The sequence below is a fragment of the Achroia grisella genome, unplaced genomic scaffold, assembly GCF_030625045.1.
Source record: "Achroia grisella isolate CSIRO2021 unplaced genomic scaffold, CSIRO_AGI_Agris_v1 utg1574, whole genome shotgun sequence".
NCBI lineage: Eukaryota > Metazoa > Arthropoda > Insecta > Lepidoptera > Pyralidae > Achroia > Achroia grisella.
The window spans coordinates 255,767-280,994 of NW_026712656.1; the positions used below are offsets into that span (position 1 = coordinate 255,767).

A 25,228-nucleotide genomic window follows, 5' to 3' on the forward strand; every position below is an offset into this window, starting at 1 on the left:
TGATATCGCTTATAGGCCGTGCAAAATATTCATTGTAATACTTACGATTCGGGACCATTTTTTAACTGTAAAATAATATAAAATTTAAAAGAATTCATCAAGTTAACGTAATGTTCCGTAAATTTACATTCATAAATACAGAAATACGATCCTGAAACAATACTTTATGTGTATTGGTTCGGGATTTTATTAAGAGTATGCTTGTTTGTGTTGGTTTTGTTTTTTTTTGTTTTGTTACATTACATTTCATTACATTACATTACGTTCACTCAAAGATTACGAGAGTTCAAAGCTTCAGTTTTTTATGACCAACTGCCTGACGTCAACCATTCTTGGACTTCTTCTTTTTCTATGTATATTTATTCTTAAATGGACGATAATTAAATGCGCATAAAGATAGTCAGTTCAGTTGGCCCATCCTGGCGAATTCACCATAGTGACCACCACAAATGATCGTTTCCGACCACATGAAGACAGAGTCGACTTGATACTGTACATTAGTAGCAACGGAGCCACGAATTCAGTTTACATTTAATCCACAGAAGGGGATTAGTTGTAAACTGAATTCATGGCTACGTATATTACATTACATTTTAAAGATAGAAAAACATTTCATTTCATCTTGGTTTTGTATCTATATTACATGCTATACTTATTTGAGACTAGACTATACTGACGGGTATTATTTATTTAAATACATTGAAGACGTATATGGAAAACGGCCAGACAAATACCAACAGACATTCTTATTAACACAAATGTTTTCATTGTAAAACGATAAATGGTGCGAAAATCGATTTATATTGCAATTACGGTTATTAGCAACATCACTTTGAAATTAAACGTAATATCCGTGTATATATTATTTTTCCTGCTCAAGAGCTTCATTATTTAACAATATTAATAATAATTCCGTTTGTAATAGAGATCCATAATTTTTCTTCTATTTTACTAACATTATATTCATAACATGCCTCGACTTCGGGGTACATGTATTATACATATAAACCTTACAATAGAATCACACTATCTTTTAAAAAAAATCGCTCCAAAATCCGTTGCGTAGTTTAAATATTTAAGTATACATAGGGACGGACAGACAGCAATCGCGACTTTGTTTTATATTATGTAATGATAATGGTCCACCCCGTCTACTCTGGAAACTATATTTTTTTTGTAAATCCATCGTTTGCGCCATTTTGTATTTTTTTTTATATTCTACTTTTGAATTATACACTAGCAATGTCTTAATTCTAGAATTCGAGTCTGTGAAAGAACTAACCGACTATTTTTAAAAATACAATACTATTTTGTTTACAAATTCAAATTGAGATTCATATATACACTCCAGCATAAACCTGGAGGTCCCACTAAATTTGATGCGCAAACACAAAGAAAACATGTCGTATAATTAGTGGTATTTGAGAAGTTTTTAATTATTTTAAACTATATTAATGAAACGCTAATTTCGACGGTAAGTCAAAGGAGAATTATAAAGAAACTTTCTGACGATTAAAAAACAACGAATAAGTTCTAGAGTCATGTGTAATATTGGACTTTTGTTACAATAACCATACTATAATAATAATAATAGCCATGGAGAATTCACACAGCGTCGCCTAGTCCCATGGTAAGAAGACCTTGTGTTATGGGTACTAGACAACTGATGTAAATATTTACTTTTCTTTATAAATCCATACATCATATAAATAAAAAACACCCAGACTAACACAAACAATCATACTCGTGAATACAAATGTTTGTACTATGCGAGGAATCGAACCTGCGACCATTGAAAATAAAGCGGCTACCTAAACCACTAGACCCCGAGACCGTCATTAAGTAATGCATATTAATGCTAAATGTTTTGTCAACTAACTAATAATTGATGTTTTGACAAGATACCAAAGTATTTTTATATTATATTTAATCGAATTAGGTGTTATTTTGATTTTTATATTAATTACTGATACGCGAGCACTAAGTATCTAATCATGAGATAAAATCACATCGCAAAAGAAAAGGGTTCTCTAGTAATTATTTATTCTAGAATTGTCCAGTATTGATAAATTGTTTAGTATTATGAGTAATGTCCAGCTGATAACTTTAGTTCTATGTCATACTTATTTGTGTATATATATATGTTTACATAATAAATAAAAATTGTTTTAAAATAATAATGTTCTAACAATATGGAATGTAACTTGAAATACTTAAGATAGCTAATTTTTCTAATAACATTGGAATGGAACAATCATGAATATACGTCGATGACGTCTTTGTCATGCATTAAAAGAATTTCTGTAAATTTGGAGATAATTTTTTTGAAAATTGTAACGAATAAAATAATCTGTGATTTCACGTGTTTTGTAACACTATCTAAAATGTACCTTTTAAATTACAATTTTTAATAATAATTTAAACTAATTTAATAAAATAATAGTAATTTAATCACTATATTGAATAGGTAGAATGCATCAATAAAATAATCAGGTATGAAAAAAAGGAGTACGACCTGTACAGCTCCAAACAGTTCATATAAAAAAATGTATATCTTGCCTAAATTTATTGCACATACCTTTCTTTATATACAATAAATTATTTGATGTGAAAATGTAGATAAGATGCATCGATTCAAATAATTGCTTCCACATTTTTTTTAATTGTAAAGCTAGCTTACTGTAGCTATTTTGATTTTAGATCATAATCAACTATTATATTTAATTGATGATTATGATTTATTTTGTACTCAATGTATTTCATATTATTAATTTTATACCAATGTAATATTATAATTAGGTATATTAAACCTAATTGTAATATAATATATACTGACATAATTATTGTAATTCACACGTTTCGCAGATATATTTTTGTTGCTATACACTTTTTATATTAGTATTATGTAAATAAGCTTTTAAATATGTTTAATAAATTGTTTTTGTAAAACTATGTAGTTTTATTAATTTCTTACTTGTGTATCTTACACTGATTTTGATCTGATGATAATCTCATTATTCTTTTATGTGTACCTAGCTGTACCCGCGACTTCGTTCGCGTGGAATTTAGCATTATTTTCTAAAATAAAAGTTGCCTAAGTTACTCCTTATTACATCAGCTACCTGCCAATAAAAGTCCTTTCAAAATCGGTCCAGCCATTTCAGAGATTAGCCGGAACGAACAGACAGACGGACAAAAATAGTTAAAAATGTTATTTTGATGTATGTATCGTATTTATATTCATACATATAGTAAAAAACCGGTTATTTCAATATTACAGACACTCTAATTTTATTTATATGTGTAGACAATGGAAGGAATGGTGCACCCGTCAGTACTACCGGTATATTTTAGCGTGTGATCAGTATCAGGTCAGTTAGCCCATCGTGACAAATTCACCAGGATTTTATTATGATGGTTTTTTTTTGTGGATGATAATGGAATGGTGCACCCGCCTGCGCTAACGGTTTACGCTGGCGGGGCACCTGTGGAGGATGTTAAGATGAGCATGAGGTCAGGTCAGTTAGCCCATCGTGACAAATTTGAATTTTATATAAAGGAATTTAACACGATGATTTTCTATTGACATACCGCGTGGAGGTCACCAAATATATGGGGTTATTAGTCCACATTACTAACAATTCCCTTCCTAATTTTCAATTTCTCATCCGTGTCGTTTTGGATTCACCCACATATACAACTTATTCAGGGAAAAACTCGTGTATATTTATTTATGGTTATGATAAATATAGTGACACAATAAGGAAATACTTTTTAATGGCTCGGTGGTCTAGTGGTTTAGCACACCGCTTTACGTCGCTTTTTGTCGTGGGTTCGATTCCTCGCACGGTACAAACATTTATATTCATGAGTATATCTGTTTGTATCGGTCTGGGTGTTTTCTATGTATAATATGTATTTATTTACAAAAAAAATGTATTCATGTATTTATATCAGTTGTCTATACCCATAACACAAGCTCTGCTTAGCTTGGGACTAGATGGCGCTGTGTGAATTGTCCTGAAATATTATTATTATTTGTATTCATGCGTATGATTGTATCTATTTGGGTGTTTTCTACGTAATTTATGTATTTATAACACTTGTCTATAATACAAATAATACAATTTCTGTTTAGCTTGGGACTAGATGGCGCTACTATTTTCTAAAGTTATTTTTTAAGAAATGTCGATTTAAAATACAATATTGGGTTAAAAGAGAAACAACACATTTAAAAAATTAGGTAGTCTTTTATATCAATTGTTCATATAAATTATTATTAACAAAAATGAACAAATAACTTATGAAATGTGTGAATGTATCATCACTAATGTTATATTGTGTACAATTAACAGTAAAAAAAGATTTTCAATTAAAACATCTTGCATTTTTGATCTTACATCTATATCAATGAAATCGGGATAGTTACAATAATTATAACAAAAATAATGATTGGACCTATTTTTATGATCTTTAATTGGTTTAATTTGTTTATGATATATTACTACTGACGTAAATAATTATGATTGCTTCTGTGATGGGACAGAATTGGTTGGGTCATCTGGTTTTAATCATATTTAATAACAATTGCATACATCTAACATTAGCAATGACCTAATTAACTAATTATATACTAACTAATGAGTTTTCTTAGGCTTAGACAGTTTTTCATATTTGCTCTTTGACGAGTACCAGAGGAAGAAGGGAATTGCAAGAGATGGCAGTGTCATAACGGCAAACGCAGCCCAATCGAGGATATGTGATGAAAACTTGCGGTCATAGTCTTTGAAGGCGACAATAGCTCCTTCACCTGGAGAACTGCTGATAGAGTAGATCACCTGGAAATAAATAATATATTTTTTTATTAAGTATTTATAGCTATCCACAACTTTTTTACTTAATGATGGATGGAGGGGCTTTAAGGCAATGGGGGTCATATAACATTAATATTAAAGTGTAATATAAATATGCCTATACTTTAGATACAGAATCAAATCATAAAATCATGATGACATGAAAACAGTCAGTTTGTATTTTGTGTTTGTAAGTTAATGTTTTACATGAAAAGTTTGGGGAATTATGATATTTTTTTTTACCAAATATATACATATAGGTTAAAATAATCTTAGTATTAATTTTCAATACACCATATAATTCATTAATTTATTAATAGATGATGATAGATGGCATTGTATAAATCTCTTACATATTTTTAGCTTATAAACCAAGTTCCCAGTGTTAAATATATAATAATAAAATCAAGAGTATGAAAATATAAATAAAAACATCTATCAATGTAAGTTTACATAACTTACATTGATAATGTTATTTTTTTTCTCATACTTTTGTATGAAACTGTGTAACTACTGTGACCATTGGCATAGGACTAAAAAAAGTAGGGCAGTATGTAATAAAATTTTAACATATCTTTTGTTATAGTAAACAGGCTATAAAAATAACTAATAACTAGAATACAGCTTTCTATGATAATTATTTGTCATTTTTTTTCAGGTGTTGACCCTGTAGTGCCCTAGACTCAATGTCACCCATTTCAGCTAAGCATATACGAGCTTATTCTTAAGCTGTTTCGGTTGAAGGGTGAATCACAACAATGAAATTACAGGGTATTAACATCCTAGCTCTCCAGAATGATAATGCATTAGAGATGATGACAGCAAACAAGCATACTGCCCATCTGATAGTAAATAGTTACAATAGCAAACACTTTTAACACCTGGGGTGTCCTATGCATGTTGTAAGAAACCTTAAAATACCCTTCTTGAAAAACCCCATGCTGTAGTCTAACAGTACTAATGTAGTCATATAATGATGTGATATATATGATTTTTATCATGTACATAGGTGATGGTTGACATCACCTGATTGTTTAGATACTATGTAGGAAATGATAAAAAGTTCATTAATTAAAATAGGTCCATTTAATAAACCTATTTTTTTTTATATATTAAGAAAGTATTTAGTTGTATCTATCCCATGATTTTATGAATAAGTTTCTGTTTAAGTAAATGTAAGGTTCATGAGATCCTTCAATATTTATGTTTTACAGGTCAAGGTAGCGAACTTTGAATAAGGGTGAGCACAATAGATGTATACAGGTTGCAGTGTTACAGTTCTTAGCACCTGACAAGAGCATAAACTCTCCGAATAAAAAAAATAGAATAGTGGGTATAGTTATTTTCACGTGAGAGTTTTACATAAGCATTTATATATACTATTTCTTACCTCACTGGCATCTTCAGAAGATTTGTATGTAACTTCCGCTGAGGTGAAGTTGAAGTAGCCGTATCTGTTAGATCTGACTGTGACGACGTGTGAAACATTCGCCTGTGGGGGTATTCTGTCGATCTGCGCACTGAGCTGCCCGCCAACCACTGTGAACACTTCAGGATGGAAACCATTGTCTTCTAACTTCACATCCACGGCTGCAGCGGTGCCGACATTGTACAGTGTGTATTTCACTAAAATGTCCATATTTTCAACTAAATATTTATTCAGCACTTGTTTTGATACCAATAATTTGGCTACTGTTGGTTCATCATCCGCCGCCACTGCAGCAGCGACGATTAAGATCAGGGATAACAATTTCGCAGCCATTCTGTCTGAAAAAAAGATTTCAATTAAAAATTAGTACACCAAACAGACACAATTTGATGTAAATATTAAGCTATAATTTGAATGAACTAAGGTATTATGATAGATGATTTATAAAATAAATTTAAAAGACTTTAATTTAGAGTATTTTAAAAATAAAATAACCTTTAGTTTCAATATTATTCTAACTTTTATAAAACAGCTCAGAGAAAGGTGAATTTCTTACAACTCGTCAATTGACAGATCATTTACGTGGCTGACGTTTCACTCCACGCGTTCAAAAAATTGCCAGATTTCAAATTTCGAAGTACGGAAGCATTATAGCTGCGTTTTGACCAAGTTATTTCTTAACTATCAAGTTGTATAATTTATAGGACGTAAAATACTAAAATTAATAAAAAACCTTCTAAAGATGTTGAGCTTAACTAAATCGCGTAAAACTTGTAATAATTGAGACCTCTAGAAAATTATTAAAAAATCAGTTGACCAGTAATTTTACTTTTCTCTGAATGTTGAATGCATCTGTGTAATTGTCAAATTTCGTGATTGTTTTCGTGTTCGTCGAGTGTTGATTTTAATTTGCAAAATGAATATCTACTTGGATTCTTGACTATCGATTTAATTCTGTGATTACTTTTCTACCGAAGTGATAGTAGCGACCAAATATTTATACTAAACTATGACAGATAAAGAAGATGACACCAAAAAACCTAATACAGAATCACTAGACGACGAAGCTCTGGAGAAGTACGTTTATATATTTGAAGTCGACTGTTAATTTCTTAATTTTTAAATTACTCAATTGGTTATTCAACTGTTTTCAGACTAGCCGTCGAGGAGCTAATGCGAGAAGCGGTGCAAGGCGCCGCCAGAGCTGAAATAGTTGGCCCCTCCGGTTGGGTTAAAGCACCGCAACAAAAAACTAATAAACGGTTTCTTGTCAATACACTTAGGCATGCTGTAAACTCGAACAAATATCATAGTTCAAGAAACAGCCGTAAGCGACCCTACAATAGATCACCTAAACGTGATAGATACCCTGAACCTTCCATTAAGAGAGACAGGTCAAAAAATAGGCACTAAAATGGCAGACTGTAATGTTGATGTAATTTTAAAGAATATATTTGACAGTAAGGATTCAAATAACTGGACCCCTTCTGATAAGATTCCATTAGTAATTAAAGAAATAGAAGAGATAAAAAATGACATTAACTCTTTTCTTAGTAACAGTGATTATGATATTGCAACAATATTGAAAGAGGGGAGTGAAATTTATGCAGACAGTAAGGCTCTAGTAGAGGAAATGGAATTGTGTAGGCAAGAAATTGAACAGGAAACAATGGCTGAAATATTGAAATCTATAGAGAAGCATGACCAACTAGTTAAAGAATTACAAAGTGTTAACTTTGCTATAGACATAGTTTATGATGTGACACAATGTGGCAAATATGTGAAAGAGTTTGATGAGGGCCGGGAGGCACAGAGTTTCACACGAGCCATAGAGGCTGTCTATGACTTAGTGCAGTATGTAGAAATGCCTGTAGAAGGATTTAAATACTTAGAATTATATACCAACACCAAAAACACAGCTCAATTAATATTGAACAACTTGCTGCATGATTTGTATGCTGAATGGGACAGATTAGTAAATTATATAGTTAGGACGGGCCCAAGAAAGACTATAATCACTATAACATTAAATTTGGAAGATACCATAATTGTTAATGATGTATTAAATGCGTTAGATAGAAGCAAGAAGTTGACAGAAAAGGTTTCGGAATTTGCACAGTTCTTGTTAAAGGATGTGATAACACCTATAATTAATAATGATTGCACAGTATATGCTGAAACGGAAGTGTTGATGACAGTAACAGTGAACCATAAACAGAATTTCAAACCACCATATGATGCAGTTATTGCAAACCTTCGGTTGTTATTCCATTACCTTAGCAACAAATTGAATGTGGAGTTCAATGGAGTAAATACTATAATGAAAATGGTGGGCCAAGAGATATGTCATGCATTCAGAGATGTTCTAGTTAAGGATTGCCTAATAGATACAATACCTAACAATATTAATGAATTGCAAAGTTATGGTAGAATAACTTCAGAGATTCAGGATTTTCAGCTGTTCCTCACACTGGTGAAGTTCTTTCCTGATGAGAAACTATCTATTCTTAATTATATCAATGATATTGATGTTCTATTTGCTAGTAAATCTTGCCAATACTTCTTAGAAACTGCTCGCGCTATAATGTTTAAAGATTTAAGCATTTCAATGTCTATTGGTGTTGAAAATATACCAGAAGCAAATGTAGAGCCAAAAGCAACTTTCGATGCTCATGTTGAGGGTGCTTTAAAAATCCTTGATGAAACTATTCCAAGGAGTTTATTCTATTTTCCAAGATGCATGATATCAAAGACTACTCAGGAGTTGTTAGATTTAGTGTATATGATGATGGAGCAAGCGGTCCAGTGCTCAGACGTAGTTAGCAAAAAGCTCTACAACACAACAAGACTGGTTTTCGAATTATATGATGCTGTAGTTCCGTACCACCATGAAAATTATTTGCAAACAATTCCACAGTATGTAGGTAAGGTAGTTCTAATGTTTCAAATCTATGATGAAATATCATAAATATAAAAAATGTATTGAAATTTATTTAAATTTAAATTTTTCTGGGTTGTGAACTAAAAAAATATAAAATTGATTTCATTGAACCAAATGTAAGATAAGAAATTTTGTTTTTAATTCAATTGTTTCTTTTTTTCTTGTCCATTCAAATTCTTCATCAATCTATATAAGTGGCTAGCAATAAAACCAAAGAGTTTGCAACAGCTATTTATATTTGTTTTTCAGCTCTATTCCACAACAATTGCATGTATTTAGCACATAATTTGCAAACATTTGGGGACAAGTGGCTGATCTTGATGGAAGGCCGTGAGCTAGATTACCCCATTAGCTTTGTGGATCTAGTCCAGAAGCTTAGAGATCTTGGTTACAAGCACCTTACCTTACATATGCAACAGCAGCGGAAACAGATTTTGGATAATATTCGTTCCTCAGGTATATATACTAAAATATTTTTTTCTACTTAGTACTGGAATAATACACCCACAATCATTAGTATAAGCTGGTGGGGAACTGGTGGAAGATGACAGGATAAACATTAGCAATGTATAAATTCAAAACAAAAGAGGTTTATAAATAGAGTAATATTTTGTAGTAATATAACAGGATGAAAGAATATTTGAAATCTAACCTGTATTAGGATGAAACTATTCTTCCTCGAAATATTAACTTCAGTATTGTAAGGAGGAGTTGCAATGAAAAATATAGTAAAAACAAGGGAAATGTGACACTGACTAATGTTTGGTGGGTCAGCTAGTATAACACAAAATTATAGGGTTGTCTCATAAACAATGCGCAAAGTTTTTATATCATTACAAAATATAATAAGAAACCAATAGAAATATCACTGAGATCCCGTAGCTGAATGAGTGACATAAGAAGGTAGAAAATTTTATGGGTATAAGGGCCTACCTCATTTTTATAAATGGATAATAAAATTTCCAGAAGAAATTATGATAATAAATAAAAATACCAATATATTTTCAGATTTAAACTGCATTGTTGTGAAGGATGTACTTAGTGACAACGCAGAGGCAGCTGTAAGGCAGTGTTTGAGACAACTGCAGTTGTTGAAAAATGTCTGGATCGGTGTGTTTCCTGGCAACGTTTTTACACGGTATTTAATTATTATTTATTTTAAATTTTATTATTATATTCTGGTAGATGTAATTTTGCATGGAATGGAAAGGTTACAGAATATGATGGCTTTGAAGCAAAAGACGCATGTGAGAACCCATAACAACTTTCACAATAGAAACCTTATATAAAACCGTCTAAAGCAGTAAAAAGCGAATAAAGATGGTAAATAATAATATATAATATCTCAAGACAATTCACACAGTGCCATTTAGTCCTAAACTAATCAGTGCTTGTGTTATTTACATTTTTTCGTAAATAAATACATAATATACATCGAAATAATTGTCATGAATACAAAATGTTTGTACTGTGTGAGTACACGTAGTAACCCGAGACAAAAGTTAGGCGATGTGCTAAACCGCTACCAACTAGGTCGTTGTTTAAATTCGTAATAAATAAATTAGGAAAAAAGAGTCAAAATTTATAAATTGCTTGTTTGTATTTTGTTATCTTGTGTCTTCTTATTTCAATAAGACACGCCAGAATAATATAACATAGGATTTTATCACAGGTATTCAATAATATATTTACCAATAAAATGAATAATTTCGTTTTAAAATGGTAATTTTCTGTTAATAAAGAGATAAATTTTAACAGCTATATATAACATCTGATGCATTATTTTCTAGGCTTATGGCAACATTAGTAAATATGTTTTTCGACGAGCTTATTCACCGCGTGTGTACCGTTGAAGATATTTCCATGGAGATGGCAACACAGCTTACTGAAATTTACACACTCGTAGTACAGAAAGCACCTCAACTATTTCAGGTAAAAAATAAATGTATCATCATTGAAAAATCATTGTTGATATTATATACCTAGTCATTGCAGGTTCAATTTTGAGAATTTTTAACTGACTCCAAAAAAGGAGGAGGTTCTCAATTCAACTATTTTTTAGTGTTCTTTTTAATTCGGTTTATAAATGACCTGAAGTATGAAGTATCCATTATGTCGTTATTTATGAACTGATTTAAAAAAATATTCAAGTAGATTTTATTTTAAGAAAATTATTTTACTTTTTAAGATATAATCTTTGTACATAATATCATTCATACCTGAGATAGATTCTAATAAGTCATCTGCGACAATGTTTGCGTCAACCGTCAAAATGCTTATTTTGTGACCTGTGTTATGGTAGCGAAAAGGCTGTGAAATTACAGGATAAGAGGCATGCTATCCATATATCATCAGGTGGATAGTTAACTTGTTTGTCAATCCTATAATATAAAAGAAAAGATGATTCCCGAGGACTACAATGTCAAAACTCTTTCAATTGCAATTTTACTGCGTTCTTTATTTAAACTTTAATGCATAAATAGAATATATAATTGTGCATATGGTGAACTTAACACCTAAGGGCGTTTTTTACCAGTCAACCATAAGGCAAACTGAGAAATTTTTAAGCGTCGATTTATAGATTACGACTTTTATCAAAGTCAACCTCAGTAAAATGTTTATTAACTTAATTATACTTGTTTTTCTAATATTTAATTGCAGGATTCTTCAGATATTGATAACCATGTGAAGTCATGGATGAAATTGCAAGAATTAATATTTGTCCTTGGTGGATCCCTCAAAGACATAGAGAAACATTGGATGGATGGAGTAGGACCCCTTGCTGTACACTTCAGGACTGAAGAGCTGAGAAGTCTTATAAAAGCACTATTTCAGAATACCCAGTTTCGAGCTAACTTACTGTCAAAAATTAAGTAATTCCAGTATCACTTACAATTTAACTCAGTCACTATTCTTATTATAATTATTATAATAATGGTGTTCAATGTTTTTTGAGTATTATTATTTCAACCCTGTATTTATTATATAGATACCAATGTAAGATGCGATACGTTTATATATATAAGTTAATTATATATGTAATATACAAATTTCACGCAATATGCTAGGAATCAAACCTACGACTATCGCAAGTAAATCGGTATATTTGTTAGAACGTCATGCATACTATTTTCGCTGACAAATGGCGCATGTCGCTAAATTCTTTTAATTAAATTTCTTGAGCCTCAGTTCAATAAATAGTAATAAAAAAAAGAAAGTGAAACGTCAAAGTCATTATATGTCAATGTCAGTCGTGATATATGTGACAGTTCTAAAATATAACCTCGAAATTTAAATTATAACAAAAAAAATCTTTTGTTTTGTGAAAATGAATTCAGTAATAAAGGTTTTACTACGTAGAAATCAATTTAAGTTAATTAACAGTGTTAGTAGTATAGATCGCCGCTATGCCACTACCAAGAAGAAAATGCACGATCCCAAAGAAGATGAGCAGTTACCTAGTAAACAATTTGTTTTATAATACTTGTTATTAAATTTATTTTCTATCTTATATTCGCTGTTGGTTGATGCGAGTTAACTACAAAGACGCATAATATTTTTAAAGTCGGAATGTATTTAAATTTCATTCGTATTTTTGACCATTTAAATAATAGTTGTGGGAAGTTCAAATTTGGTCTGTAATTATTTACAAATTAGTTTGAATAATATTTGTTTTCGTTTAAAATAATGCACAGAAGATAGAGATAATAAAATATATATTGTATGTATTCATTTTCATGTATTATTTATTTGTTCTCAGTAAGGTATACTCTATGTTTGTAGTATTCCAGTATCCTTTGAGTAAGAGTTCTGACCGGCGCGTTTATGTGTGGGGGCTGGCAGAAACGGGTGCTCTCGGTATACATCTGCCTAGAGGTAAACGAGGCAAGAAAGCTTACAAAAATGACTTTTCACTGGCATGGCATCCTATGAGATCGAGTATTGCAGAGAGATTTGATGTAAGATATTTGTAAAATAATATTAATATTGGACAATGCAGTAAACCCTTTATATATTTCTTTTCCATTCCTAGCTGACCCATATAAAATATCACTATTAAAAATGGAGGTAGTTGAAGGGTGAACATTTAGGGTTGTTTGTATTTTTTATTGTTCAGATATAATTAAAATAAAATGATTTCCTTTATTGCCCTGTCTCTAGGACACTAGAGAGTCACTTGCTTGCTCCATTTATTTATTGTGCACCTTAGCATATGCCCCATATAACTTTACGATACCAATGGGCAAACCAACAAGATGTTTACATAAACTTAAAGTATTTTATTATGTTTGCAGGTAACACAAGTAGCTTGCGGGTATGGTTTCACAGTATTAGCAGTTAAAACAAATGAGCAGCACAAAGTATTTGGTACTGGTATCAATACAGACTCACAAATTGGATATCATGCACCTCGCATCGGTCATCCGTTAGAACTATTGCTCAGTCCAGCTCCAATTTATATACCATACAAATCACTGGAGACTAAGGTGTAGTTTTACTTTAATTTAATCCCAAAGAATAGTATCATTATTCTCATTTTAACTTTCATAATATGAATGTATTTCATAGTAATTTCATCTCTGATGCTATGAATGAACTAATTGATGTCTACTGGAATATTAGCTGCATTGCTGATTGCATATGTGTCCAATCAATTATGTGATGTTAAAAAATAATTAACGCTTGTGTAAAGCTGATATATTAAGGTTGCTTAGAAATACCTAATCACTGACTGACTGTATAACAGCCTTAATTTCTGGCACACAAGCAGGTTTACCCATATTCTATTGTATTGGTCTAAATATTCTGTAAAGTATAGGTACTGTTTGTAATTGAAACTATGTGTGTACTAAGATACAAATTAAAATTCTCATCTATCTATCTATTTAAATTTACATAAATTTCCAGATTATAGGTCTAAGTGCAGGACGTGCACATACTGCTATATTGACTGACAGTGAAGGTGTTTACACATTAGGCAATAATGCATATGGACAGTGCGGTAGGAAAATCAATCTTAAAGAGGAATATAAGGGAAGTATGGTGTCTTACAATATAAAGAGATTGGGCACGGAGAATATTACGAGTATATGCTGCGGACAGGATCATACGTAAGTATAATAATAATAAAACCTTTTTTTTTTGTAATAAAACCATTCTGTAATTTACAAAATGTCACGCAAATCGGAGGCCCTTTTGATATAGACCTTGGAGCGTATGTGGGAAAGAGACTGAAGTATTGTCGTCTCTAACGCACACGGCTGTCGTCATACAGGTATTATGGCGAGTGAGAACTGTGGTGTGGTGTGTGTGCGTCGATAATTAGGAAATGTTAATCCTTTCTAATAACATAAATCCATATTTATGATGTTGTAGTACCTGAGAAGTAAGAAATTGCCATCCGTTTCTTACTTCTGTAATGGTTACATTACTATATTGGTTCAGTAACAAGAATAGTCCTTATGAATGGGTATGCATGAGGAAAAACATGACATGGTATATATAAGAGAGGATTACCATTTACTATCAGGCAGTCACATTTTCATTTACATAAAAAAATGTATTCATTAACTTCTAATCTGTGTTTATATTTTTAGATTATTTATAACTGAATCTGGCAAGGTGTATGCGTGTGGTTGGGGCGCGGATGGCCAGACAGGAATTGGTACATATGAAAACCAGGGCATACCAGCGCAGGTGAAAGGGGATGTAACTAGTGAAAAGATCGTCAAAGTTGCCTCCACTGTTGACTGTGTGTTAGCTCTGAATGGTAACTATCTTAATCATTTTAAGTGAACGGAAACAATTATGTTGCTGTAGTTAATATACGGCAGTGCTGTGGATGAGTATCTGAAAATAAATTTATTGTTTATAGAGAAAGGTGAACTGTTTGGTTGGGGAAATTCAGAATATGGTCAAGTGCCTATGAATACAAAACAGCAGCAAGTGAATATGTCGTATGCTCTAGTCAACTTCACCAAGGGGTTGGGGAAGATAACGGACATCGCTGCAGGGGGATCGTTCTGTTTGATTGTTAATGGTTTGTATTTGTATACACATGATTATGTAAAAGGAATTTGGAAGCAAATTTGGACTCAAGAGAAAATGTACAATTTTGTTGATGAACTAGTTCACAGTCCTTTGCATGTGTATATTTGTCTCACCTATTTCAGACTGCAAGCAGCTAGCTTTGTAAGCTGTTTTGTTGAATGATGTATAGTAGTGTAATTATAAAGTATAAAGACCTGAGACTCGTCTCCTTTGGAATGTTAACACATCAGAGTGGTCCCAAGCATCAAATGATGATGTGATATCTTTATTTGTGACCAATGTTTGCCACTTACCATCATGTGAGTTTTTACCTGAAAAAAAGATATTACAGCAGATGTTTTATAACAAATGCTAATTAGCACTAGTCCTAGTTATGCTGGACCTTTAGTTTATTTATTTTTATTACTTAATCACTTGCCTTAGCAAATCACAGCTAGAGGTTCTTTGCTATTTATATATAATTTAAATAAATATATTTATATATATTATTAAGTAAATCAGGATTGAGAGCAGAGGAATGTTTTGTTATTTATAAGAAATATATTAAAAATCTTAAGACACAATTTTTTATTGAGAAAATTTTTATACATAGAATAATGATAGTATTTACAATGTTTGTTACTAAGTAACAACTCACTAAGAAGTATGTATACTTCTTCACATATATGTATTATATATATATCTTTTAACATACTTTTTATTGATTTTTACAGAACATGGAGATGTCTTTGTATGGGGCTTCGGCTTACTGGGCTTAGGCCCTAATGTCCAACAGACTACTAGCCCAAAACAAATACCACCACCTCTATTTGGCCGCAATGAGTTCAATCCTGAATGTGTTGTTGATAAAGTTGCATGTGGAATAAGTCACTTAGCTGCAATAACAAATAACGGAGATCTGTACACATGGGGGAGGAATAGACATGGGTGCCTTGGACTTGGCCATGCTAAAGACCAACATTTCCCTCTGAGGGTGTCAATAGGAGCACATGTTTTGAGTGTAACATGTAGTGTTGATCATACTACTGCAGTATGTAAACCATTCACTTGAGAAATTAAATAATTTTCATTCTGTAAATATGCGTTTAAGACTGGAGTTAGAGAAGTAGTTGCAATTGATCTGCTTTAAAAGAAAGTCATATTTTTATTTAGTATATATTTATACATAGTTTATTACAAGTAGTTTAAAAGGTACAAAGTACATCTAATGTGTCTATAATTTTCTTTTTATTAACACATAAATTACTACTTTACAGTCTAGCAAAAGGAAATTTTATGAAATATACACTTAAATACTATATTGTCTTTTATTTATTAATTATATTGAAGGAGAAAGTATCAAATTAAAATTTATGATACTTTCCCATTCAATACCACATGGACTATTGTTTGCACTCGTCATGAAATGGTTCCAATGTACGGAAATCTCGCCACGCAGGAGGCAACAGGGATGTGTGGTGGAGGTGGCATCCACATCGCTTGCATGGCTCACTGAACAAATTCACATAACTGTGTAGCCATGTCATGAAGGAACGCACAGCCAACTCTGGCAATGTCGGTGAATAGAAATGCAACATTGCTGCATGAGCATTCTCAGTGACTTTCCTGAAGACATGATGCCGTGATTCGGCCCACAGTTCTAGCGATTCATTATAACCTCTCACCATAACCCATTCCATCAACAAACCCTTAAAAGCGACCACAGCCTTCAACACATGGCTCAGATTGATCTGTACAACTGCATTGCTAGCATATGGCCGCGAAATATTGATTTTCATGTCATTGTAAGATCTATCAATGTTGTTAATAACATTATCTACCTGTAACGGAGCTACGTTGTGATTACTCTGTAGCTTTCCCCGCCTTTTCGTACTTCCAGAGTTAATGTACGAGCGTTTCAAAGAGTTTTGGCTGAGTAATGTGTGCGCGAATGAACTGTATTCATGTATTTTGTCTGTCCACTTATAACTGTTTACTAATTGTGTGTACAATCCTTGTCTCTCTTGAGTTGTTTCCTGGCTTAAATATGTCGTGTTCCCCAAGTTAAATGGAGCAGTAGGTATTGGTAAGCCGGTGACGGTCTGTTCTAAATCTCGCAGGTTGATATTAACATTGGATAGAAGCTCTTGTAGTTCTAGAAGGAACTTTTCTTTACCGTCTTCTCCGTGATCGGCGCGGAGACCGTTTGCGAGCGTTTCGAAGACATGGCTTACGCTTAATCGGAGGGTTCTAAGAGAGGTTAGTGCAGAATTCAGTTGTTCCACGTTTATTGTTTGATTCATTTTGATATTCACTCTTTTTTCATAATACTATATTAAAATAACACAGAACAAAACGATTACTCGAACCGATTTGATTTGACGTTTTTTATTTTATTAAGAATTTTCAGACCTTGGAAACTTGACGTTTAATTTTGGGGTTGTCATCCCACTAAAATATTTACCCGGATCAAAATGAAAATAACCATAATAAATGTAATTGTAAATTGTAAATACGTTTTTTTGCTTGATATAGAAAAGAGGTCTTTACTTTTACATTGATACTTTATCTATGTTTTTCTTGGCTCCCATTTATACACTGGTTTAGAAAAAATGCCGACGGATAATTTTATTACAAACGTTTATATCAACCGAATGTTAGTCCAATGTGCTTTAGTATTTCCACAAAATTTCCTTGCATAAAGTATAAATTTTATAATTGCAAAATATACATTTATAAATATAAAATGTGTATTGCTTAAAATATACTGAACATACAATTTAAATTAAAAACAGTTATTAAAAGATACAACACCTACTGACGATAACAAGAATACGGAATACGGAGTCATCATTGCACTCTATAATATTTATTTAAGAATGGATTATGAACTGGCTCAAATCTTCACCATTTTTAGTCTCATACATTTTTAATTTATCGATACATTAACTACAAATAAATTAAAAATTTAATATTATTTGCAAAATAACAGCCAGAAAAATTGGAATAAATTTAAAGTTGGCAACATTGTCAAAAGCCACTGTAGATCAAAGAGTATTCCAGAGGCCGTAGATAGAGAAAATAGTGTCGTCTCTTAAGGCGCCGAAGCCTGAGAAAAAAAGGTGTCATTTCGATAATGATAACAATAAAATTAATAATGATGTTCGAATTTTGAATATTTAAAGTTAAATTACAAATCTTAATATAATAATATATACCCTATAATTGTAGGGAATTTCTAAAATAAAGAAAACTTTAAACAAATTTCTTGATTTTAACACCTCCGTTTCATCTTTGCCTCGTTTTACAATTTGTTGATTATATAGGGTGTAGGGTAAAATATGGTATCTGACATTAATTCACAGGGTATGAAGGCAAATATTTCAACGTATGTCTGTCTTGTTGTGGCATTATACAGGTACATATAGATGTACTGACCTTTGTAGGTATAAAGAGGGCTTTTTTAAGTGGATGATGAAGGAATCGTGCATTATAATTAAATAATGTAGGTACTGTAAATGTCCTTAAAATTTAAACTGATCCTATCTGGTCGCTTATTCTATTTACAAAACAAATTATTTCTCTTCATTATTTAAACCGTACCAAGTAAAAATCGTTTAAACGCACACAAAATAATTAAAAATGTCGGGAATAGACACAAAATTAGATGTCGACTAGAATATTTTTCGAGATTAGATTTTTATGATATCTCGTGCTCTCATAGACATGGATTATTCTCTCTAGATGTGTAGGTACATTCTTTCGCTAGCAATTCTCTCATGCAAGCTATTTCAGTTTGAACAATTTAAACTTCAATGCACAAATATGTGAATTGCAAATGTGAATTTTTAGAAGCGGTGGTAATTTGCACATATTTCTGTTTCAAAAATAAGTATGATACAGAGATATGTGCAACAAAATTACTGAAGAACGATTCACAGAAATATAAAACTGTGTTGCTAATATTCCTAACGCCTACGCAACTAAAGGTGTACAAACGGACTTAAGACATTGAGTAAAATGAGATGTGACGGCTTCAGTGGTCTAGCAGTTTAGCACACCGCTTTACTTCAGATGTTCAAAGGTTCGATTCCTCGTACGGTGCAAACATTTGTATTCATGAATATGATTGTTTGTATCGGTCTGGTTTTCGGTTCGGGTTTTCTATATTACGCATGTTTATTAGTTGTGTAGTACCCATAACAAAAGCTCTGCTTACTGTGGCACTAGATGGCGCTGTGTTAATTGTCCAGAGTGATTTATTTATCTGAGTGGTGCATTATCAAAATTAACTAGATTAAAAAAAAAGTTTTTATATCATATAACATTGAAACTACACAGTACAAAGGTATAACAAAATAGTCCCCAGGAATGATAACACGTGAGAGTATCTTAACTCTAAAGAAGAACAATTAATAAGGTCCTAATTCTAATATAAAACATGGCACTGTTTTTATATTATAGTTCCAGATTAGATATTATTTAATTTCATTCTATGGCTTATGCAATAGATGCGTAGACTAGTAGTAGTATATGTATATACTACTACTAGTCTACACATACGTAGTATATGTAATAGAAGAGAATAGAAAATATTTTATTGAAATAAATTCAATTTAAGCACTTTTGAATAGTCATCACAATTTTTTTTATCTACCGCTCATTCGGAAAGCTGTCTCATCACAATAAGAACATAAGTAACTTGTGTGCTGCTCTTTTAAATTGACATTTTACATATCGAAATAGTGCAGTAGTGTAGATAATACTCCCATTATAGATTATACGAGCCATCGTAATTATTCTATCTTACTAATATTATAAACCCGAAAGTTTGTGGGTATGGATGGATGGATGTTTCACGCAAAAACTACTGCACGGATATTGATGAAACTTTACAGTAATATAGCTTATACATGAGAATAACACATAGGCTATAAATTTCATGTGGGTGGGTGGGTCAAAATATAAACTAAGAGAAGCCTTTTATTCGATTGCTTAATTTTGTTTACTAAATAGTAATTTACATTCACAGCAATAGTCGCCTCTAAGACGCAGGTCTTCCCTAAACTTCTGGACATGTCTTTCCCGCGCTTTCTTAAACTAGTCCGGGCCAACTCTTTTTGTAACTGATTATACGATAGGTAAACCTAAAAATAGCTCTACAAAATTAAATCGAGCTGTGTCAGACGCATAATCACTTTCCGATGAGACCATCAGCTAATTTTCAAATTAGCTCGGGCTTAATCACTAAAATAAACAGGCGTTTCAAAGGCATGAATGTGACCTAAATGCTTTCGGCCCTAATTTGCAAGATGGAGTCGTGCAAATTTCCACATTTGCATAGAAAACTCTGAAGTTAAGAATACAGCATCCACCATAATGGTCAATTGGGGATGAAAATGGACGGGAGGCTCGGGAAAGGCCATGTTTCGTGTTCGATCTACCTATCAAGGGATTTTGGTACTAATTTCAAAAACAAAGTATAATTTGAACGAGCCGTTTGGTGCTGGAGTAGATATAGATGCAAATTACTATGTTTTTCCACAGACACTGATTTAAAATAAGTATAAAAAATTGCATAAGTTAATATTATGGGTAGTACGTACAGAAAACATTCAATCCGATACAAAAAATCGTACTCATGAATAAAAATATTTCTACCGTGCGAGGAATCAAACTCACGACCATCGGAAGCGGTTTGCGTTATTGCGGTCTGCATTACTGCGATACTTCAATACATATTGAAGTATTGCAGTAATGCAGAAATAATATTTGTATTATATGCAAATTCCTAAATTTCTAAAAACCAATTTGTTTTCAAATAGTTCTTAACTTTGTAATCTGGTCTAGTGTCTACTCTCGGTACCTATATCTACAAAAGATTATTGCTATGGAAAAAAAAACGATGACATATATTGTACTATACTTAAAAGTTTCATTTATTCGAATGGAGATTATTTTTTTTCTACATATATATATATGCTCAGCAAAAAATAATCTAAAGGCTCAACTAAGAGAACCTGCATTAATCCGGAATCGATGACAATCTTGAATACAATGTCGCAGATTTGGAATACGACAAATTAAATACCCGGTTCTATTGTTGTTGTACCGAAACTATAAAGACTCTGATAGGTAAATCTAATAAATGATAATGTACTTACATACTTGATTAAAACTCTATATTCAATCTTAAAATATAACTCATTAGTAATAAAATGAGTACGCGCTACGCTCTTAATGAAATTCAAACTGATCTTTTGGTGAAATATGAAATGTTGGTGTTGCGAAATAATGTACGATGCAAGCTCGCATAAGTTCTTTTTCAAAGTAGCCATCGTTCTGTTATAGTGTGTGTATGTATATTTTATTTGTTTATAATTAAAAGGAATTAGAGAAAAATACTTGCAATACGGACATATATATTGGGAAACTATTGACAAGACAGAATTTGAAGAATAAAAGAACGATACAATAATTTAATAAAATAATACAATTAAATTTAAATACAATTTTAGAATAAAAAATACATTTCTAATTAGCAAGATAAAACAGTTTCCATTACATACTTCTTACTACAGTTCCTTTGACATAATGAATTTAGTATTAAAAAGTTATCATATCCTTATCATAGAATATTCTAAGAAATGTAAACATCTTATTTATACAATAAAACACAAATATTGTCTACGGAAAGCCTATAAAGCGTATGGAATTATTACCGCAGCCCATTATACGAATTTACATTTCAGTAACGATATACTTCGGGTTGAAGTTGGGAAGTTAATCAATGGAATAGCGGGCGATAATAAGTGGGACCTTTGTAAGTTGGCGCCCAACGTGGGATCGCACTTTGTTTAGTGGATATTTGATATGGGACGTAGCGGTTACTTTCACCAAATTAAATTCGGTTACACAGAATTTAAATTAACCCATAAACAAAGTATATAGTGCTGAAAACTAAAGAGTTAATTATATATTATTATATGCTATATTAGTAGTTGTAGGTAAGTTATAGGTAGGGGCGAAGAATATGGTTTATATCTTTCAATTAAAGAAATGTTTAAAAGACTCTTTTGAATTGAATTGCCTAGCATGCGGTATAGGGGACGGGAGTTCGTTAATATTTCAGCGCGGGTACCTATAGCTTAACTTTTGCGAAAAGCCGTCAAGGGCGCATAAAGATTACAAGTCGGCGTGAGCGACATCGCATCCCGGACGGGGGCTGCACCGACCTTGAGCTCGTTGCCCTACTTTATCCCGGGCTCCCGTCACCCGTGGAAATGTCTTTCCTTCCTTTGTCTAGTAATTTTTTAGTTACAAAATGGCTATTAGGACGCGTCGCCGTTATCAGGGTTGAGTATCAGCTGTAAAAAAATGAATAATCACCTTCGAAACATAAAGAGATTGTACGTTCTTTTTCGAGGGGCAGGGCTCAGGTCGGCGTCGCGCGCACCTGGAGGCTGCGCGGGGTGCGGGGGTGCGGGGCGGAGGTGCGGGGGCTCAGGGGGCGGGCGCGCCCAGTCCCGCGCCGGGCGCCGCTCGGGCCGGCCGCCGCACGTGTGTCAGCAGGCCGCATGAGCGCGCCGGTGTGCTAGCGCAGCGTGCGCGGGTGTGGTATGCCCGCGCGTCGCCGCCATGGCCCTTATGCTGGCCTTGGCGCTGATGGCTTTGCTGCCCGGTGAGTGAACGACCTCGGTCCTCGTGACCCCGCACGCAACAGGCGTCCGTCGCGCCGCCGTGTTTGTTTATCCCCCATGTAGAATCGATTGGCGTGATGGTGAGAGCTGAGGTGTTGTGTTTTGATGGTCAGGTGGTCCTACGGGCCATATGGAAGCCACGGTAGGCGAGGTGCAACCGGACTCGAGGTAACACGGTATGACGGATCGGCGGGAAATTTGGTCGAAAGTCGGTCAGGTAACGGATTTTGAGTTTGGAAAATTTGAAAATCGCTCAACTGAGTGAGGACGTCGTCGAGGTAAACATGTTTGTAAATAATGCAGGCGCGCAGCCGCTTTATAAAATGAGAATTTCCCGGGAGATTAATGGAGCGGGTTGAGTTTATATGCGCGTAACAAGTTTAGCACGAGGCGTCACGTGGACGCACGCAGTCACCGAGGTGTAGACTTCATTCCCACGTCTTCGTGGTATACGACGCAATAAATTGGAAAAACTCGCGTTTTACGAGGGAATCTCCACGTATATTTCGGTTAGAAGGCTTCTCGCTCGATCCCAATGATTTATGTCTGTGGCACGTAGTTAGGGCGCAGTAGACATTTTATGTTTCTCGTTTGACAAGTCAAAGCTGTGTTGTATTTATGTTGTCTTTTTTAATCAATCTATAATTGAAAATCCTTACATGTCCCTCTTCCTTTTTTTCTTTACTCCTCTCGTTAATGTTAAAGATACCTACCGACATTTTGATAATAAAAATGATACCATGCAAGAAATGACAGGGTAGTTATTTTATTTCACTTACCAATTGTCAAGTCCACAGACCAATAAGTCAAAAATATGATTCACCTAAATTTAATTTCTAAATTCTATTTAACGGAAAGAAGATTTTTGCTAAGTCCATTGTGTTTATTAAAGATTACTGTGCGTTCTAAACACAGTACAAGCAGAGCCAAGAGCTGTGCGAAACACACATAAGCTAGGTTTTATGTAAGTTTATTTACTCACAAGTTTTCCTTATTTATGGTTGGGCTATGTATAACATTTTGGGGTTTGGGCTTTGCACAGAATGCAATCAGCATTCTGTGCAAAGCCCAAAATGTTATACAGTTCATATTGTCTTTTTATACCATATATTATTATATAATCATATGACAGATCAGATAAAGACAATATATGGAAATGAATTTCTATGTGTTACCATGTAGCCTTCCTACCTATATAGACAAAGCCCATCAAAGCCATAAATATACTCATCTGTTTATAAAAAACTCAGTCTACACACACTTTTTATAAACAGATGGGTATATTATCAATATAAATTAAAAGCCATCGAATAAACGTAGAAAAAATCCTGGAATTTGTAAGTTATGCACCATACAGTATGATTTTCTTTCCTTTAAAATAATGAAAATGACTTAGAAAAACTTTATAAATGTCTTGCAACTATTAGTATTTATTATTATTTGGGTGAAAATAGGAAAATAGTAGACAATGAATAAATGTAAAAAAATCCTGGAATTTGTCCAATTTGTCTGAAATTTGTGGAATTACGGTCCTTAAAGTGTATCTTTCAATTCTGACTAAATATCATGCCAGTCTTGGAAACTAAGTATACTAGATATGTAAAAAACGTACACAAAAGTGGATTTTCCATCCAGTTTCAAAAATAAAAACAATACTGAGAATGATTTTGAAAACCTTTATACACGTCCATCAACTATAGCGGGTAATTATTATTATTTGGGTAGAAATATTATTCTCATATTTCTAGGTATTAGGTAGGTATTTAGTAGTAGACAATGAATAAATGTAAAAAGAATCCTGGAATTCAAAATAAAAATACAGTACTTTCTCTCAATTTTCACTAATTTTTGACCCGGTTCTTACATAGTAAGTATTTAATAAATTTAACTGCGAATTCTTTATTGTGAAGCACAGGTAGAATAAATTAGATTAAATAATAAGTTTCACTGTCTTCTGCAACTAAGCTTACAAATGAGATTGAAGAAAATAATATAATATATATTATTTATTGAAGCATTACTATAGTGTAACTATTTATTATAACTACTATAAAGTTCTTTTCTTATATGTAAAAAATGTGCACTAAGATAGAAAATAAAATCATCATTACATAGTGTAAAACAAAGTCGTTGTCGCTGTCTGTCCGTCCACATGTATGCTTAAATATTTAAAACTACGCAACGGATTTTGAAGCAGTTTTTTTAATCGATAGAGTGTTTCAAGAGGAGGGTTTATATATATAATACATGTACATCCGTGCGAAGCCAGGGCGAG

General features: G+C 32.8%; 5 protein-coding genes across 7 annotated transcripts; 3 read left to right on the plus strand and 2 right to left on the minus strand.

Annotated features, from left to right (window-relative positions):
• Nucleotides 1-4,562: 4,562 nt before the first annotated feature.
• LOC131841194 (translocon-associated protein subunit beta) lies at nucleotides 4,563-6,895 on the minus strand. 3 transcript variants are annotated; one of them, XM_059189460.1, is made up of 3 exons: nucleotides 6,839-6,895; nucleotides 6,244-6,620; nucleotides 4,563-4,838 (listed from the first exon to the last, which is right to left on the minus strand). In XM_059189460.1, the coding sequence occupies exons 1-3, from the start codon at nucleotides 6,858-6,860 to the stop codon at nucleotides 4,638-4,640; spliced, it is 600 nt and encodes a 199-aa protein (XP_059045443.1). In that variant the 5' UTR covers nucleotides 6,861-6,895; the 3' UTR covers nucleotides 4,563-4,637. The 3 variants fall into 3 exon arrangements, with proteins under 3 accessions (XP_059045443.1, XP_059045444.1, XP_059045445.1); XM_059189461.1 differs by having other exon boundaries at nucleotides 6,778-6,882; XM_059189462.1 differs by having other exon boundaries at nucleotides 6,244-6,616; nucleotides 6,778-6,879.
• A 247-nt stretch (nucleotides 6,896-7,142) lies between these two features.
• On the plus strand, nucleotides 7,143-7,695 carry LOC131841188 (protein POLR1D-like). The gene is made up of 2 exons (XM_059189454.1): nucleotides 7,143-7,359; nucleotides 7,437-7,695. Exons 1-2 carry the CDS (start codon nucleotides 7,292-7,294, stop codon nucleotides 7,693-7,695), a joined length of 327 nt encoding a protein of 108 aa, XP_059045437.1. The 5' UTR covers nucleotides 7,143-7,291.
• A 1-nt stretch (nucleotide 7,696) lies between these two features.
• On the plus strand, nucleotides 7,697-12,188 carry LOC131841187 (centromere/kinetochore protein zw10 homolog). Its single transcript, XM_059189453.1, has 5 exons — nucleotides 7,697-9,206; nucleotides 9,473-9,679; nucleotides 10,232-10,361; nucleotides 11,014-11,155; nucleotides 11,885-12,188. The coding sequence occupies exons 1-5, from the start codon at nucleotides 7,697-7,699 to the stop codon at nucleotides 12,098-12,100; spliced, it is 2,205 nt and encodes a 734-aa protein (XP_059045436.1). The 3' UTR covers nucleotides 12,101-12,188.
• Nucleotides 12,189-12,422: 234 nt separating this feature from the next.
• Nucleotides 12,423-16,335, plus strand: LOC131841185 (RCC1-like G exchanging factor-like protein). Its single transcript, XM_059189451.1, has 7 exons — nucleotides 12,423-12,684; nucleotides 13,007-13,182; nucleotides 13,519-13,710; nucleotides 14,132-14,334; nucleotides 14,821-14,993; nucleotides 15,099-15,263; nucleotides 15,988-16,335. Exons 1-7 carry the CDS (start codon nucleotides 12,552-12,554, stop codon nucleotides 16,323-16,325), a joined length of 1,380 nt encoding a protein of 459 aa, XP_059045434.1. The 5' UTR covers nucleotides 12,423-12,551; the 3' UTR covers nucleotides 16,326-16,335.
• A 306-nt stretch (nucleotides 16,336-16,641) lies between these two features.
• On the minus strand, nucleotides 16,642-17,671 carry LOC131841184 (mediator of RNA polymerase II transcription subunit 27). Its single transcript, XM_059189450.1, has one exon. The coding sequence runs from the start codon at nucleotides 17,554-17,556 to the stop codon at nucleotides 16,657-16,659; it is 900 nt and encodes a 299-aa protein (XP_059045433.1). The 5' UTR covers nucleotides 17,557-17,671; the 3' UTR covers nucleotides 16,642-16,656.
• Between the last annotated feature and the right edge of the window lie 7,557 nt (nucleotides 17,672-25,228).

Excerpts from the sequence above, each read along its gene's own strand:
- LOC131841194 (XM_059189460.1), bottom strand. The coding sequence starts at position 6,860 with ATGATCTGTCAATTGACGAGTT. Across the intron at positions 6,621-6,838 it reads GATCTGTCAATTGACGAGTT|ACAGAATGGCTGCGAAATTG; the intron begins GTAAGAAATTCA and ends TCTTTTTTTCAG. Across the intron at positions 4,839-6,243 it reads CTTCTGAAGATGCCAGTGAG|GTGATCTACTCTATCAGCAG; the intron begins GTAAGAAATAGT and ends ATTTATTTCCAG.
- LOC131841188 (XM_059189454.1), top strand. The coding sequence starts at position 7,292 with ATGACAGATAAAGAAGATGACACCAAAAAACCTAATACAGAATCACTA. Across the intron at positions 7,360-7,436 it reads GACGACGAAGCTCTGGAGAA|ACTAGCCGTCGAGGAGCTAA; the intron begins GTACGTTTATAT and ends AACTGTTTTCAG.
- LOC131841187 (XM_059189453.1), top strand. The coding sequence starts at position 7,697 with ATGGCAGACTGTAATGTTGATGTAATTTTAAAGAATATATTTGACAGT. Across the intron at positions 9,207-9,472 it reads AACAATTCCACAGTATGTAG|CTCTATTCCACAACAATTGC; the intron begins GTAAGGTAGTTC and ends TTTGTTTTTCAG. Across the intron at positions 10,362-11,013 it reads CCTGGCAACGTTTTTACACG|GCTTATGGCAACATTAGTAA; the intron begins GTATTTAATTAT and ends ATTATTTTCTAG.
- LOC131841185 (XM_059189451.1), top strand. The coding sequence starts at position 12,552 with ATGAATTCAGTAATAAAGGTTTTACTACGTAGAAATCAATTTAAGTTA. Across the intron at positions 12,685-13,006 it reads AGAAGATGAGCAGTTACCTA|TATTCCAGTATCCTTTGAGT; the intron begins GTAAACAATTTG and ends CTATGTTTGTAG. Across the intron at positions 15,264-15,987 it reads GTTCTGTTTGATTGTTAATG|AACATGGAGATGTCTTTGTA; the intron begins GTTTGTATTTGT and ends TGATTTTTACAG.
- LOC131841184 (XM_059189450.1), bottom strand. The coding sequence starts at position 17,556 with ATGAATCAAACAATAAACGTGGAACAACTGAATTCTGCACTAACCTCT.